The following is a 16,322-nucleotide window of genomic DNA, read 5'->3' as shown; positions in this document are numbered from 1 at the left end:
CCTGTCAGACGAAATGCATTGTGGGTGAGAGTTGTAAGCGAAACAGCCATGCACCGACACGGAAGTTGAAATGTGTCGCTACCTGGAACATTTATCTAAACAGACTTGTTGTAGGAGTAGTTAGGCTTTTAACAGGTCTTAGACACAATCCAACACTCCCTCGGTTACGAACAAAGAGCCACGCGAAGAGGTGTGGCTAAACCGGTAGAGCCAACATGGCAACGACAGGGCGTCAGTTTCCCAGTTAGTTCGCACTGATTCATACAAACAACAGTCAGCTAACTCGCTTTCAGTACACGGAACTGCCAAAGACCAGTGGACAGCTCAACATGGCTGAAGTTGAGCCACACGAAGGAGAGCAGGTATCGCTGATAACCGTTATTTATTTATTTATTTATTTTTGATCACTTATTGTCATAAATGACTATACGATTAAAGCCAAAGACGACTCTAACCTGAACCAACTCTGTTTTGACAGGACCTTGAAAAGAAAATCGAAGAGACAAGGCAGAGATTCAACAATGAGTTGCTCCAAGGTAGCACAGTTATTGCGGGCAAGCTGACAATAACATATCTTGCTTTTGAATGCATTTTGGTTGCTGTCATCTAGCTTGCATACATTCAGATATTGTACATTAAATAGTTAACTGTTACTTTACGCCCTGTTGCTTAAACGTTGACCCGAATACCCAGAGCCCAGATAAGCGTTAGCTCTTTACTGCCCCGAGTAGCAGTTTAGTTTTTAGACTAATTTTAGGCTAAGCCGTCACACCATGGCCTCCTGGGGGCTTTATTTGAGTTTGCGGCACAATGTGGACATTGTGGGTCTATGAGAATTTTAAATGGGAAAGTTTAAGTCTTTGAAATTGAAACCGATTTTGAAGTTGTCATGTGATTCAGTCTGCGTGTAAATGTTTGCAGATTCAACAGAGAAGTATGACCCCAGGGACGTGGAAAGGCTTCAGACAGATGACAGTCTGGTGGAGGGCTACCTGACATGGAGGATCTATAATGTTGATGATGCCTTGAAAATGATTGATGAAAGTCTTCATTGGAGAAAAGAGTATGGGGTAAATGGTAAGGTGCTGATATGATATGCAATATGTCACAGTATAACAATGTAACCTCACTGTTGTTAATGCTTACAATTTATAGTTTCAATACTAGGAAAATATTCGATTCCCAGTGCTACATGCATATTATATTTGAGCCCCAAAAATCATAAGCCCTTCCTAAAAGTGAAAATATTGACATTACCATTTTGAGATGTCTATAAGCCCGCAGTACAAACCGCTGCTTGTCTTTGTGCTTCCCTGGCATTAGTTCAGACAGAACATAATTGTTTGGGAAACGCCAGTTTCTCCACACACCCAAGAACAATCCCCACTGTTTCTTGTGAGGAACTTTTCAGAGTAACTGTCTGTTTTTTAAATAGCAAATTCTATTTGTCAACAGTTGTTTTTAGAAAGTTTCCTTCAGTAAAGTCTACAAGGTATTCAAGGACTTCGCCTTTTTTTTTTTTTTTTAAGGGGGGGCTGGGGTGAATTTATATCCATTAACAGAAAATTTGCTATTTTCCATCAATTTTGGAAGTTTTAGAAAGACCTACTTTTGGGAATCTAGGTCCCTTAATAGCAAGACTTCATAATACTCTTAAAATGTGGCAAATTAGTGACCTTCTTTAAAGGACCATGCAGTGATTCAGAAATTTAGCACAGTATATTTCATACACTTTATGCTGTTTTATTTGTTAATAACTAGGGTAACACAAAATAATCAAATTAAAGATTTTCTGCGCCTTGAGGCAAAGAAATTAAAGGCAGCAGTAGTCTAAAAGATACAAGACAGATTCTTCCCTTTGCCTAAAATGTCATGTTGCATATTGTTATTCTTTGAATGAGAGCACTGGATAACAATGTAATGAGTGTCCTCATGTGTGTTTCAGACATTAATGAGAGCACTATTCCCAGATGGATGTTCGAAACTGGGGCTGTCTACCTCCATGGCTACGACAAAGAGGGCAACAAACTCTGTATGCACTTGCTCTATTAAAAGAGATTCTTCAGCTCAGCCTTTATTTGTTAGAAACTTTATCTTTCCCACTAAAAATGTTTGATCCCAATTTGAGAAAAAAAAATACAAATGAAATATGATAACTTAAAATTTGTTTCCTGTGTTTTAGTCTGGTTTAAGGTAAAGCTGCATGTCAAGGATTCAAAGACTGTCATAGACAAGAAAAAGTATGTTGCCTTTTGGCTGGAGAGGTATGCAAAGAAGGAACCTGGGATGCCTCTAACCGTTGTGTTTGACATGACGGACTCTGGCCTCAGCAATGTAGTAAGTCCATAAAGTTATTTTTAAGAGGAAGTCTTTTGTGTTTAAATAATTTACAGTTCGTGCTCTAGTCTAATCCAGGTCTTCAAAACTCACATTATGTTTTCAGTCTTTTCCTCTAAGGTATAAGTCTGTTGCTTTCCTGTTACTGTCACTGCAATGTTGTTTACCTTCCTCATACTTCTTGCTTCTTGAGCTGTGGACTTGCAGGGGCTGATACTCCTCAATGGTATTACACGTTAGAGATTAAAGTAACCTTTAAATCCTGATGGTCAGCTCGAGCGGGCCGTCTAATCCTTAGGCTCGCTGTGTCACAGGCATTGGCTCCTTGATGGAGGGCTCTGTCAGCGAGTTTATTTCATTGGCTTGGCTCTCTCCTAGAAAAATTGCTCAATTAAAGACAAATAAACCAACACAAACAAGGCAAAAAGAATATATAGCTATGCAGCTCCTGTATAAAATGAGTAGATTAGATGATCAGTTTGGAAAGCAGCTTTATTGAGGCCCGTTGAACCACAGTATGAGCCAGCGCAAAGCTAGCCAGTATGATCTCATTATGGGTTGGGAGTGAATTTCCTGCATAGCAATGAGGCTTCTAGCCAATTGTAAAGCTGAGCCGCGATATAGGGGTTATTACTATTGACGTATTTGCTGTTTGTCTGATAATTTAAATTATCATAAAACAATGAGGTTAAGATTTTTCATATTTATCTAAAATTGTTTAAAACGTGACTGAACATTTGACTTGGAGATTAAAATTTGTGCCTGTCTAAGGGGCTTTAATCAGAAGCCCTTTTATTATTTATGTTGAGAAAATGCACTGTAATCTGAGCCATTTGGGAGCTCTTTTTACGTAACTTGATTTTAGCAGGATTGCAGGATTGTGTAATTAAGGCATTGTGTAATGATAAAAGTTGAGGGTTAAATGTGCGTGTTACCATTAAGTAATGGCAAAATGGCATAAAAAAGCTAGATGGAAAAGATTCAATTTTTGTGAAAAAAAATATTGCCGTTCAGAAATGGAGAAAAAACGTGCTTAAGACTTTCTCTGACAATGGTTGACAGAGGCTGAGCAGGGGATCACTCAGAAGGGGAGCATGCAATGAATTTCCATATAATATTAAGTGGGTCGCTTCAGATGTAGAGGCTGTTAAGAGAGGGAAAAAAAATTTCCCCAGCAAAAGGGGTTTGTTGATGCATATTTTATTTTTTAAGCCTTTTGTGTGGTATTAATCACAAATTTCTTTCTTCCACTTTGTGTTTCAGGACATGGAGTTTGTGAAGTACATCATTAATTGCTTCAAAGTATATTATCCAAAGTTTTTATGTAAGTTACAAAAGTCATGTAAGTCATCTGAATCTTTTGAAACATTATTCTTACTAACTTGTTCCTTTTTTTTTTAATCATTTCAGCCAAAATGATAATAGTGGATATGCCTTGGATTCTGAATGGTAAGACTGTGGCTTCCAAATTTCAAGCAGTCCTTACTAGTTTTTACAATTCTGACGTCTCAACAATAAAACATTTGTGTCTGCTACAGCTGCGTGGAAGATTGTGAAGTCGTGGTTGGGTCCAGAGGCAATCAGCAAACTTAGGTTTGCATCCAAATCTGAGGTCCAGACATACATAGGCCCCGAGTACTTGCCACCTCACATGGGTGGAACGGTATGTTATGGCTTTTTAAAATGGTTTTAAATTATGCGTTAATTAGTTTAACAAAAGATGCATTAGCAATGGAATGGTCAATACTCCAGTGGGATTATAGTGTGATAAATATTAAAAACTGGGGTAGGCCACATGGTTTGGGTGTGATTTAGCAAAAGAAAATCCATAATAATCTTTCAGCAGGTTGTAATTCAAGTCGTCTGAGAGGGAATTAGAGTCTTCTACCCCCTCTGGGCTCTGATTTTAGGCTTTAGAAAATCTAACATGTGATGGGAAACTTCACGAGTCACATCCTTTTCAGAGCAGATCAGGTGAATGCTACCATTTTGTATAGAATCTAAAAAGACCTATTAGAAAGTAACAGTGGAACATGTTAAGTGGACCATGATGTAGAAGATTAGGATTCAAATGCAGTGTGAAGCGTTAAGGTCAACACTGGGTTAAATGTTGTTTTTATTCCCTTCTGTATCTGCATTAGTTTTCTTGCCAGTGATGAAGAAATCTAACTTTTTTAAATATTAAACACAAGTTTAGTTACTTTGCTTCTTTGTTTACATAACCAAAATCATATTTACTGATTAATCTGTTAGAAAAAGTGTTACTCTTTAATAACCATGCATGTGGTGACCTAACCTATTTGGCTATGTTCTAGGATTCCTTCAAGTATAGTTACCCACCTCTTCCTGACGATGACTTCCAAACACCCATCTGTGACAACGGGCCCATTGTTAGTGATGATGACAGGGAGAGCAAAGAAGGTGACTTGGATGTTAAAGATGCCCTTGAGTCCAGCTTCACTTCAGATGTTGTAGTAAAGCCCAAAAAGGTACATTTTCTTTCCATTTTAGTTATTAATATACTTTTTTTAACAAAGGAAAAAAAATAGTGGATAAAAATAATTTCAACTTTGTACACAATTTAATTACACAACAGTATAAAGTAAAACTGCTCCCTGGGTGTTGTGCAAGTCTGTACTTTGGCACTCAACACTTAGTATATGTGTAGTTAGTTTGATCGCATCTGATTGCCTATAAATAAATGTGATCTTTAATGCTGATGCTAATATAATTGGCAGGATTAGTGTTTCTGTTGTTATTAGAGTAGCTGCTCTCAAGTTCAATTCAATTGAATTTTATTTACAGTGCCAAATCCCAACAACAGTCGCCTCAAGGTGCTTTATATTGTAAGATAGCCCCTACAATAATACGTACGCGATGTCAGCTGAGACTGAGTTCTGAACATTTTTTAGATTTGGGTAGTGAAGCATTCTGCTTCTAGGGAGATTAGGTGAGGTTTGGTCACTGATTATTTCATCCTGTGCCTTCTTTCACTCAGTTTCTTTAAACTGCACACAAGGTAACAACATGTAATTGGGTTCCTTTCCAGCAGGTAATGGTTCTGATTTTTGTAAACATTGAGCTGCTACCTATTGCCTCTGTGAAGGTGACTTGTAATGTAATTGGCAGCAGGCATATCCAAAGCTCTTGCATCACAGATGGACCACTCAAACTCAAACTCAGCAGTCTTTGTCAACCACACAAGGAACTAAAAGATTGTTGAGTTTGTTGCTTAAGCCACTCCATGCTGGAACTGGATTCCTTCTCCCTGGCAGGATGGAGCACCATCGCTGAAATGCCCCAAAGACTGAATGTGTTGGAGCCCTCATCACCTCCCTCTCCCTCTTGTACAGCACCTTTTGCAAATGAGTGTTAAGTCCACCCTTCCAAGTCAACCTTGCTTATTTTCAAGTGAGCAGCATGCAAAAAGTGCCTGGCTGGAAGAAGATGGGATGTTATCAAAGGGATTACTTTAGCATATACTCATTATCTGAAAGCGCCTGTTAAAGAAAGTTGCACTTACATTGTATTAGTGTGTTTTAATAAATACCACACTGGTTTAGATTTTCAGAGCTGGGATATACACATCAGACAGTCATTTCCAGTCACAAGTTTGATGCTTTTTAATGTCCTTAGTGTAACAAGTGAGATCACCTCAAACTCTCAGCCATTGTTTTGACTAGAGATGCCTAAACTTCACATAATCAAAACGTGCACAGATCCCATGAATTGCGTAATGTTATTTCCCAAACGTTGGTATTGTACTGCAGGCCTCTGAGGTGGCCGGTTTCATATCAAAACATTTGCGTCAGCTCTGTGGAAAAGTTGAAGATATTTTTGAGGCTTGCCTGACAAAGTAAAGTTACACAATCACTCTGAGATGACACTTTACACACACGGAGGAAATATCTGAATATGGCTTCTTAGGTGTTGTGAATATTCAGGGTGAGAGAGTAGTGGTTCCACTTTGACAGGTAATTTGTTGTAATGGTAATTAAAAATTCATGTAAGCTGTTGTTAAGCATAATTTTGACACTCGCCTAAGGTTGCAGACCCCATTAGAAATTAAGTCTGCAAACGTTATTCACCATCGCTCCCTTTTGAGCCTCGGGCATCTTTATTCAAGGTTTGCATATTATCCACAGCACCTGCATAATAACCACTTAGCACTTATTTTTGTGTTGCTTTATTATCCTGTTGGAAAAAGACCAAATTGGGTAGATAAAGGAAGCACAATAGAATAAAAGCAAAGCACTTGAATGGGATCAGAAGTGGACAATGTTAAGATGAGAGCTTGTGCATCAGCAGGTTGCTCAGTAGGGTTCATCATGTTTTCAATTCTGCTACACCTGATTTCTGGTAGTCCATACTATGAGTGAATCACTGTGTTTTTACAGTTGGAAACTCTTGGAATTTCAAGCCCGTCTGAGCGCATTCCTTAGTGCTTGTGCAGACGTTTCTGCTCCTCAACCATCTTGTGTCACTATACAAGACTGTTCCTCCATCAGCACCATGCACCTCAACCTGCATTCTTCTGGATACCAGTAATCACTAGCACAACTTTTTGGCCTCAGAAAGCTAATTGAGTTTCTTTCTGTTTTGAAACAAGGGCTGGATGTGGTAAGGAAGTGTAGGATTTCGCCTACACAAGGAGCTCAATGTCCGGAAGATTTCTGCAGGCTGGAAAGGCAGGTGTACTCACGTGGGTCGAATTATTGTGAGTGCACCTCCCTCACAGTCTCCTGATGTCATCACCACCCCTGGACATGTTCATCCCTTGACCTATCCTGGACCTTACATTTCGATTTGACCCTCCGTTTGAAAGCATAACATTTCTGACCTTGTTATCAAGGCATGTCAGCTTAATAATGAGAAGCTTATCATTTGCACTATGTCCTGTAAACGCCGAACCAAGTGGGACAGTCATTTCACAGTTTAATTAGCTGTGGAGAAAGCGTAGCACACTCACTGCTGATCATTAGCAGTTTCACATTATTTGTATCTTCTCAGTTGAAAAAACTGCCAAGGTAATTACTGTTATATTACAGTAGACCAACTTATTAACCCATAGCACTAAATCTTTAATCCTGCCTGCCTTTGAGGCAGCTTTTCACAAAAGCCGTCTGTGTCTTGTCCTCTAACACTATCTCTTTTTAAGTTTGTTATTTAGCATTGCTAATCACACAGAGAATCTTATTTTGTGCCTTGATATGAACTGTTTCACCAAAAAACACTCCGATCAGCTCTTACTTTATTATATTTGTCAGTCCCTTCTGTGCCTTACAAAATGTGTAGAAATCACATATTTCTGTAATTTTAGTTTAATTCCTTGTACCCAGCTATGGCAGTGTATTCCTTTTAAATGTAATTTTCAAAATTAATTACCTTTTTGTTTCTTTTTAACAAGTAATGAGATTTTGTATGAGTATGGATCTAGTAGAAATAATGCCAATGATATTATCACTAAAATAACTGTTAAACACTATCTGTATGAGACAGTAAAACATTTCACTTTTTAATTCAAACTTGATTATGTTTTACATTTTTCTACTCGCATTTCATTTTGTTAAGCTTGCTCTTTAAATGGATAAATAAATTGAGACATTTCATCAGCGGTTGATGTCTTCATTCTGGCAGTTGCATGATGGTCAGCCATGAAATTAAGCTCCCTTCCTCTCTGAGTCACAGAAAATACTGTCACGTGTAGAGTCTGCTCACTTTTGCCCCTGCCCACCTTCCTTTCCCCCCTCGATTCCTCACCTGCTGTGCTTGCTGCACAAACTGTTTTACACACCATGAAGCATCCATTTCCCGAACTGACCTACTTTAAAATAACTACCATTTATGCAGCCATTTTGAAACGTCTATCCTGTCAGCTGGTGTGTGGTCTTGAGATTTGTGTGAATAATTTGGGTCGAAGTTTAAGCAATTTGCTGACGTTATGAGCTGTATATGAGTCATCTTGTGACTCCTCAGTTACTTTCGTTTGTTTTGTTTTGTCAGAAGTCACAAGTTTGTGGATCACTTTTGGTTCCTCATCTTCATGGACATGCTAATTGTGGTTGTGTGTTCCCTCTGGAGGCTAAGTGGAACGACGGTCAGGGATCATCATAGGAATTTCCCATGCAAAATTATATTAAGTTGCGTTATCTGAGCATTTAAAAAAAACTATTCATCAATGCCAGTACATGAATCCAATGACGGCTTTCTCTGTATGAATGCCAAAGGTCACACATTTCATTTTTAGGGGAAAAAAAACAGATAATGGTCACATGACAAAAATTGTGTGTCTCTCTAATCAAATGCTTTTTGTTCTTTCAGGTAAATTTTCTGGAACAAAGTTTGAGGTCAGAGGACAACGATAAAGGAGATGCAAGCGCCAGGACCAAAGGTGCCAGGAAGCCGCTGACCACCTTCAAAGGTTCTCTGTTAGATGTTAGGTAGGTTATAGCTCATCAAGATTGCATTAGTTTGGACACCTAAATTTAAGGTGGTGGTGGTCAGAGGGCCCGGTGGCGCCAGTGTCCGGCAGCCTCGCCTCTGTCAGTGCGCCCCAGGGCAGCTGTGGCTACAATGTAGCTTGCCATCGCCAGTGTGTGAATGTGTGTGTGAATCGGTGAATGACTGAACGTAGTGTAAAGCGCTTTGGGGTCCTTAGGGACTAGAAAAGCATTATACAAATGCAGGCCATTTACCATTTAAGAGTTCCCATAACTTTGTCACAGGCAGGCGACATCTGCTGTTTTTTCCCTTTGTATTCTAATACTACACTGTTCAAGACCATACAACATGTGAGATAAAACCCCAACAAGACGACCCCTTATGAGCAGCCACTTGGCTTTTGCGCTTATACTACAACTGCCATGCTCTGCTGCTGCTTTTCGTCCCTCACTCTCCCTCTGCGTGATGCGCACATGATCACTGGTGCGCTCATTTGGGTGCGCTTGGTTCTTGCCTCTAGACATCCTGAGGCCGAGTCAGCAGGGAATTTGCACAACGCCCATCTCTCTTTGCGAAGAACCAACAGAAGTCACCCATCATGCTTGTATTCAGGTTTCCATGATATTGTTCGTTCAAAATGTTTTCACACGCTCAAAGCCAAATTTGGTAGAAAAAAGTCGATATGAACATGTAGAAAGTGTATTTTCAGTGGCAATATAGCACCTGCTTTCAGATTAGGAATCACCAAATAAAATTTGTTAAAATACAGGTAACAGAATCCCAGTAGCTAAGTGCTTGCTGAGCAGTGTAATAGTAATGACAGAACAATTGCAGCCATTTAGTTGTAGATCATTTCATGTTCAAACTAGCTTTTTGCAAACACACCTTAAGGGAGTAACCATGAAGTCTTGCAGACTGACAAGTAACTGATGGGTTGGAAAGCTTTTTGAATGTCACTCTGCATCATCAGTGTTGTGGACTACATGGCGAGATCATATTCAGGGAACAGCCATCGGGTCATGCAGCACTGTAATGCTTTTTATGTGTTTACATTTACTGAATGTATCACACAAAGCTCATGGGAAAAACCTAACATAGAACTAATATTCTATGTTCTAATATTTTTATTAAAAAATGATGTGCCTCAGCAGCTCCTCCTTTCTTTGGTACCCTAATGAAGATCACCTGTCAGACAGGCCTTTAGAGCCCTGCAGCGCTTCCTTTTTCTCTTTTGATGAATAATACCATAATTATTGGTATTATGTCTTGGAGGGGGTTACTACTATGGGAATTCCACTATCAGCTACTTTTAAATGGACCTAATGAACTACTAAATTTCATTGAGTAGGATACTGTCCAGCAATGGAGCATCCCCACATTCATGTGCTAATAGGCATTCCTGTTTCCATGGTTAACATTTCTGCAGAAATACAGTCCCGATCAAAAGTTTAAGACCACTTGAAAAATGGCAAGAAATCACGTTTTGCATGGTTGGATCTTAAGTAGCGCTTCAAAATGCAACAACAGTGTTGTCCTGTTGAAAAACCCAGTTGTTACCACACAGATGAGGGCCCTCAGTCATGAGGGATGCTCTCTGCAAAATCTGTGCATAGCCAGCGGCCGTTTGACGCCCCTGCACCTCCTGAAGCTCTATCCATTATGGCGTCCACTCCACTGTGGCACGCAGAAAAAAATCTCAGGTGGGATCTGCTGATCAGTAACTGCTGATCAGTAACGTTGGAAGCCATCAGGACCATCAAGGTACATTATTGCCAATTGGGTCCTCCGGCTCAGTCCTAGTGAAATTTTTTGGGGTCTTCCTGACTTTTTTTGTTCCATAACTCTCAGGATCATTAAAGAAATTCCAAATGACTGTTTTACTGCATCCCACCTCAGCAGCGGTGGCGCACTGCGAGAGACCCTGCTTATGCAGTTCAGCAGCCCGACCTGTTCAAAAAGGGAATGAGTTTTTGCTTTTGCCATCAGAACGTCATGACAGTGTGACTACCCGACAGAAAATGACAATGAATCCACATTTTTGCACAGATTTGGCCTTTTAAAGGCATGTGGTCCTAAACTTAAGTGTTGTTTTCAATAAATTGGATGCTCAAAAAATGTTTTGTCTCACTCATATTTCTTCTGGTTGCATGTTGAAGCTCTACTTGGAACCTTGTTCAGATCCAACCATGCAAAATAGCATTTTTTTTGTCATTTTTCAAGTGGTCTTAAACTTGATCAGGACTATATATATACATATACATATATTGCTTTTGCAGATTCCTTCCCTTTGTTACGGTAATACTAGATATATTTTTTGTAATTTTGTAAATCATGCTAAATTCCCACCTCTGCTATCACAAACTCCACACCACACCAGAGTATACCAATATGGACCAATATTAATTCTATTTGTTTACTCTGGACCACGATTCAATTGCAGTTTCACACAAGCTAAACTAAAAATATACTAGCTTTAGAAATGAACCTCACCCTAAACAAACACGTAAAACATTCTTGGGGTCTGATCTGCACCTAGCATACTCTGCTTCTCTGCAGGTGCACCCAGCCTAGTTGTTTAAGCTGCTTCAGAATTTGCTTGGCCTTCTTCCCTGCAGCCTGAAAAAAAAACTGCACTAACCGGGCAAACATGCCAGAATCAGTTTTAACTGCAAACAGCAAAGGTTGGCTGTGAATGCATCAGTCTAGCTGATGTGGACCTGGGTTGAATACACAGACCAGCCAGCTTCTTTGTTCTGCAACGACAACTCTATTGTGTTTGGGAGACCTAAAGCCAGAAGTGTTATCTGGTCACCGAAAGGTAACTGGTTTGATGTTCTACACAGTTTACATGGGTTCATCTATGAGTCTGTCCCATGTTTCCAATATTTCTGCCAATTCCCTTTGGGTAAGACATGCCAAAGCTTGTTCAGGACCCTTACATCAAGGAAGATTTGCTGTAATATACGTGTAACTAGGTATAACCAGTTGACTCGCACGTCTATGTCTTGAAGAGCCATATGCAAAAAGATTAACTGCATCTGAAGTCATTATTGATGTTTTGTACCTTTATAGCTCAACTGATCTGTTCAAACAGAGGCAGGAATTAAGGATGCTGACAGTCAATTGCTCATTGACTAGAGATGAATTGGTGTTATGCTAATTAGTAAGAAACACTGGCAAATGATCAATTATCTTCAAGAAAGGTGTGCTAGTCCCCCTCCTACACATTGTCAAACAGAACATATATTTTAATTGAACCTTCATTAAATTGCAAATTGATTGCTGAGTTCAGAAGATATGCATTTCAGTATGGAGTACAACAATCCCATAATGATCTGGTTGTTTCGTGGGTAAATATTTTGCGTATATAATGTGTACTCTTCATGTACTCTTCATTTTCATGAATAATGTCTGTTGATTTCTGTGTTTACAAAGCTAAAGCTTTGATGTGAGGATTTTGACAGCTCTGGGCTGTGAATTATACTGATAAACAGATTAAAATGAGCCTTAAATGCAATTATGTTTGGGAGTTGTGTTAGCCTTCATTCGAGACTGGGGGCTTTAGGAGAGAGTAGGGGTCTTTGATCTTGTGTTTGCCAGAGGTTTGCAGAGCCCAAAGACTCACTTTGAGATCAAGCATGCTTTACTCTTTTTTTTTTTCTTTTTCCCTACCATAAGGGACATGGAAAAGGAAAAAAAGGGAAAAAAATCTTTGTTCTTAGCGGTCTTAGTTCATAAAACAGCCAAGCTGCATCATTGAGAAGCTTTATACATGCATAGCAGATAATATGATCCCGCTGTAATAAGTATGCAATGTGCACCAAGGCCAAATTCATCAAATCGCATGCTGCATGTATATATATATATCACCAAGTTAGACTGTGTGAGCTAACGACAAGCAAAGCATACGTGACCCCTTACAGGTTTCCTATGGCTCGTTCCTTCCTTTGCAACGTCATACAAATCTCACTAAATCAAATGCTAGAAGGGATTCATTTTATTTCATATTTTTTAATCCAAGTCATAATATCAGGAGGTCTCCCTCTAGTAAGATGGACAGCTTGATTCCGGATACTAAGTTAGATTGCTTTATTTTAAATATATTTTCCTGTAGCAGTAACATCAGTGTTCTTGATATTCTGGTACACAACAGACTTTGGAAAAACAACCCATGCTGAAGTCTCCTCCTTATAACTTACAAAACAGCCGGATTTTGCCCTGCAGCTAAGCTTGTTGAACAAGTCATAAAACTTTCAAAAGGGCTGTAGCAGAGCGCCGGTAACATAACTTGTTTAGGTTGGCTAAAGAGGACAGTAAACAAGTAAAGGTTGGTTTAGATGTACCATGCTCGTTCAGTACCACAGTGTTCTGTTATTATGTTTCCTTTTTTAATTCAATGATAAAATTGTTAACAATTAATTACAGTGAATTAAAGAAGCAGATTCTTCATTCAGTTAAATAAAATCCTGGAAAAGGTAATTTGTTAGAGGTTTCCATTGTCAAAACATTTGGCTACATTTTTAATAAAAAAGAATAAAATTGTGTCTCAGGTTTCCACCTATGTAGCGGTCTAATGTAGTTCCTGCTACACTCTGAGGTTTTTTTTACTCTTTATCTCTCTGTTCAGCCCTGCAGAGGAGCTCAGCTTTGGTTCTGGAGAGACTGAAAAGAAAAGCTTAATTATCCTGAACAATGTGGTCAAAAATCAGGTGGCCTTTAAGGTGAGTCTGAAAGCGTGTGGCACTTGCTACAGTTAATTCATGCACCAGTTCCCTTTGATCTCACAGTTCACAGACTAACTATTGCGTTTATGTATTCAATAAATTGAGGAGACAGAAAAAAAAGCATTGTTAAATGTTCCTCTAATGTCTTCACAGGTGCGGACCACGGCGCCCGACAAGTATAGAGTGAAGCCGAGCAGCAGCTGCTGTGAGCCAGGAGCTTCAGTAGACATAGTTGTGTCACTGCATGGAGGTATTGCACTTAAGCTCTGCACTCTTCTCACAGCAGATGTTTCTAAATGCTGAACCTCAGAATAATCAAGAGGTTCAGTGTATTACCTTCCTAAAGTGCAGGCAGCCACTTTCTCCTGCCTGACATGCATATTTCAAGACTGATAAAAGAATCATCTCTACAAAACAAACCATCAGACAACTGACAGTGCTGCGTGAGTTGAAACAGCTTGTGCCCTTCAAGCACCGAAATGTCAGCTGTAGGTTATGATGTGCTGAACATAGCTCGCTCAGAGGAACCAGTGCAGCTTATTTTGGGTTTCTTTTTTTCCCAGCTTTTATGCTGTGGTGGGGGGGGGGGGGGGGTTTCTTCTCCCCAAAACTGTCACATCTAACACTGGCTTCTGTGAACATAGTCCTTCTGTTTCTGTGTCTGAACCAAATCAGTCAGCTGCACTAGTTTTGTTGTTGATTTTAAGAGCAATTTAAAAAAAATTTTTGCATTTTCTGAAACAAAAATCGAATTATTCAGTTTTCAACAGCTGTCTCGGTGAGTTGTGCTTACGTTAATGTTTTTGTTTTTTTGTTTTTCTCTGCCTGATTTTGTGCAGGTTCTCAGGCCTCTCCACAGGACAGGTTTCTGATTATGGCTGCAGAGATGGAAAATGCTGGATCACAAGATCTTTCACAGTTCTGGAAAGAAGTACCGAAAACCAAAATCATGGAACACAGGTCTGCAGTGACGTGTTGGCCACACGTAATGCCAAGCTTTTACTTTGGCATGCCTCCCAAGTATATTTGGCAGCTTATTTTAGATTCTGTGCTCGTTTAATTCGCTGAGAGAAAGAAGAAATCCTTGTCTGACTTATTTTTTTCTAGTTAATTCACAACTAACCTGCTAGTCCCAGCCCTTCCTGTCTCATTTTCACTACCAGCTGTTTCACTTGCCAGTTTGCTAATGTAACAGCCTCAATATCATTCAGCTGCTTCCCTAAAGTGGATCCTATCCCAAAGGTGGTGGAAGTGGAACTCCACCTACTTACACTGCAGCTGGATATCAGCTTTGAGCTGTAGGGCCAGTTAAGTTGAAAACTAGTTTGTGTGCTATTGTGACGAGCTCAAAAAGGGTATAGCGCAGAACAAGGATTACAGCTGCTAACTGAAGTCTAAAATGATGGAAATAAATGAAGATGGACTATGTTTCTGCCACACAGTACTCCTGTGGACCAATGATTGCATCCTCCTGATATCCTACACTAATTAGATTGTCTTTCCTACAGATTGCGCTGTCATGTTCTGGAGAGTGCTAAACCAGCAATTAAATCTTTTAAGGATAACCCAATGGAGACAATGCCAATCGAGCAGCAGGAGTTAAATATAGCGGTGAGTTTTGGTGTAAAAAATAAATAAATACAGAAATCTTGGTCAGTTTTTAGACTTTTCAGACTCTGGCTCCATTGGTAGCCATCTAATGAATATACATCCCTGTCACATGGCAATCAACAGTATCTTTCAAGTTTAACGTGGGAACAGTTAACTGTTAGTTTGCTAACAGTGCCTGTATTTTGTTGGCATTTCTTGGTCTTTGGTCGCCACATGTCTACCTGTGTGTACACCACTTAAGCAACAGACACTCATCCATCCATCCATTTATTCAGTTCAGCACAGACTGGAGTAGGATGAAAAGTTGGGTAAATCCACTACAGGTCTCCAGTTCATCACACAAATGACTAACACAGAGAGACAGACAACTATTCATGCTAAATTCATACCTACAGCAAATTTAGAATCACCCTTAACATGCATGCTCTTGGACTATGGGAGGAAGTTGGAATCCCCACGCAGACACATGGAGAACATGCTGACTTCATTTTCTAAAATTTTTCTGTCAGCAAAGAGAGGTTCTTACCGTAACAGTTAGCTGTTCCTGTTTTCCCTGCACACATGTTTCCACGACCTGTTTGAAAAACACTTTAGAAGCATAAACGAGGTCATTCAACCAGTTTTTGTCTCACCAGCTAATGCGAGTCACAGCCTGCACCTCACGGCTGGAGCAGAAGCTGGACAACACCCTGTGGTTGCAGAAGGTTCTCATTGTGTTGGTGGTAGTCCTCGTGATGCTAAACCTGCTGTGTCTCCACCTGCTGGGAACAGCTCAGCAGCCATCTTGATGTGCAACGGCACCCCATCAGCTGTTTCTGTAAATTCCTGATACACAGTTCCAGCGGGGCCGCGTTTGAACTTCCTGATTGGCGGTCATCTGATGTTTTCCCGCCCTTTCCACAAGCTGCTATCATGGAGAGTCAGCAGGGCTGACTTTAGGACATGTGAGTTGTTGTGGAGTAAGACTAAATGAAGAGATTCTCTTTTTCTGACACAGTCAGATTCAATGATGTGACATCAGTTCCTTGGTGTTTTTTTGTTGGTTTTTTTTGTTTTTGCTTTTTAATATTGCTCATGGAAAAATGTAATTTACTCAAATTAATTGCAACAGTCACAATATGTAGAAAGTATTAGTTATTTTTTCAAACACGTTGTATAATTTTTTACATGATATAAATATAAACAAAATAAACACCTTTGGTCACCTTA

At 39.6% G+C, this 16,322-nt stretch overlaps 1 protein-coding gene across 1 annotated transcript; it reads left to right on the top strand.

The window, feature by feature from the left end:
- The first annotated feature begins 3 nt into the window (after positions 1–3).
- On the top strand, positions 4–16,322 carry mospd2 (motile sperm domain containing 2). The gene is made up of 15 exons (XM_026143934.2): positions 4–362; positions 479–536; positions 922–1,077; positions 1,946–2,032; positions 2,183–2,337; positions 3,601–3,661; positions 3,748–3,786; positions 3,876–4,000; positions 4,653–4,826; positions 8,659–8,777; positions 13,406–13,499; positions 13,656–13,752; positions 14,342–14,462; positions 15,011–15,113; positions 15,749–16,322. The coding sequence occupies exons 1-15, from the start codon at positions 330–332 to the stop codon at positions 15,899–15,901; spliced, it is 1,575 nt and encodes a 524-aa protein (XP_025999719.1). The 5' UTR covers positions 4–329; the 3' UTR covers positions 15,902–16,322.

Source organism: Astatotilapia calliptera, chromosome 16 (genome assembly GCF_964374335.1).
Source record: "Astatotilapia calliptera chromosome 16, fAstCal68.1, whole genome shotgun sequence".
In the NCBI taxonomy this organism is placed as follows: Eukaryota; Metazoa; Chordata; class Actinopteri; order Cichliformes; family Cichlidae; genus Astatotilapia; species Astatotilapia calliptera.
This window is presented reverse-complemented; position numbering and strand designations above follow the sequence as displayed.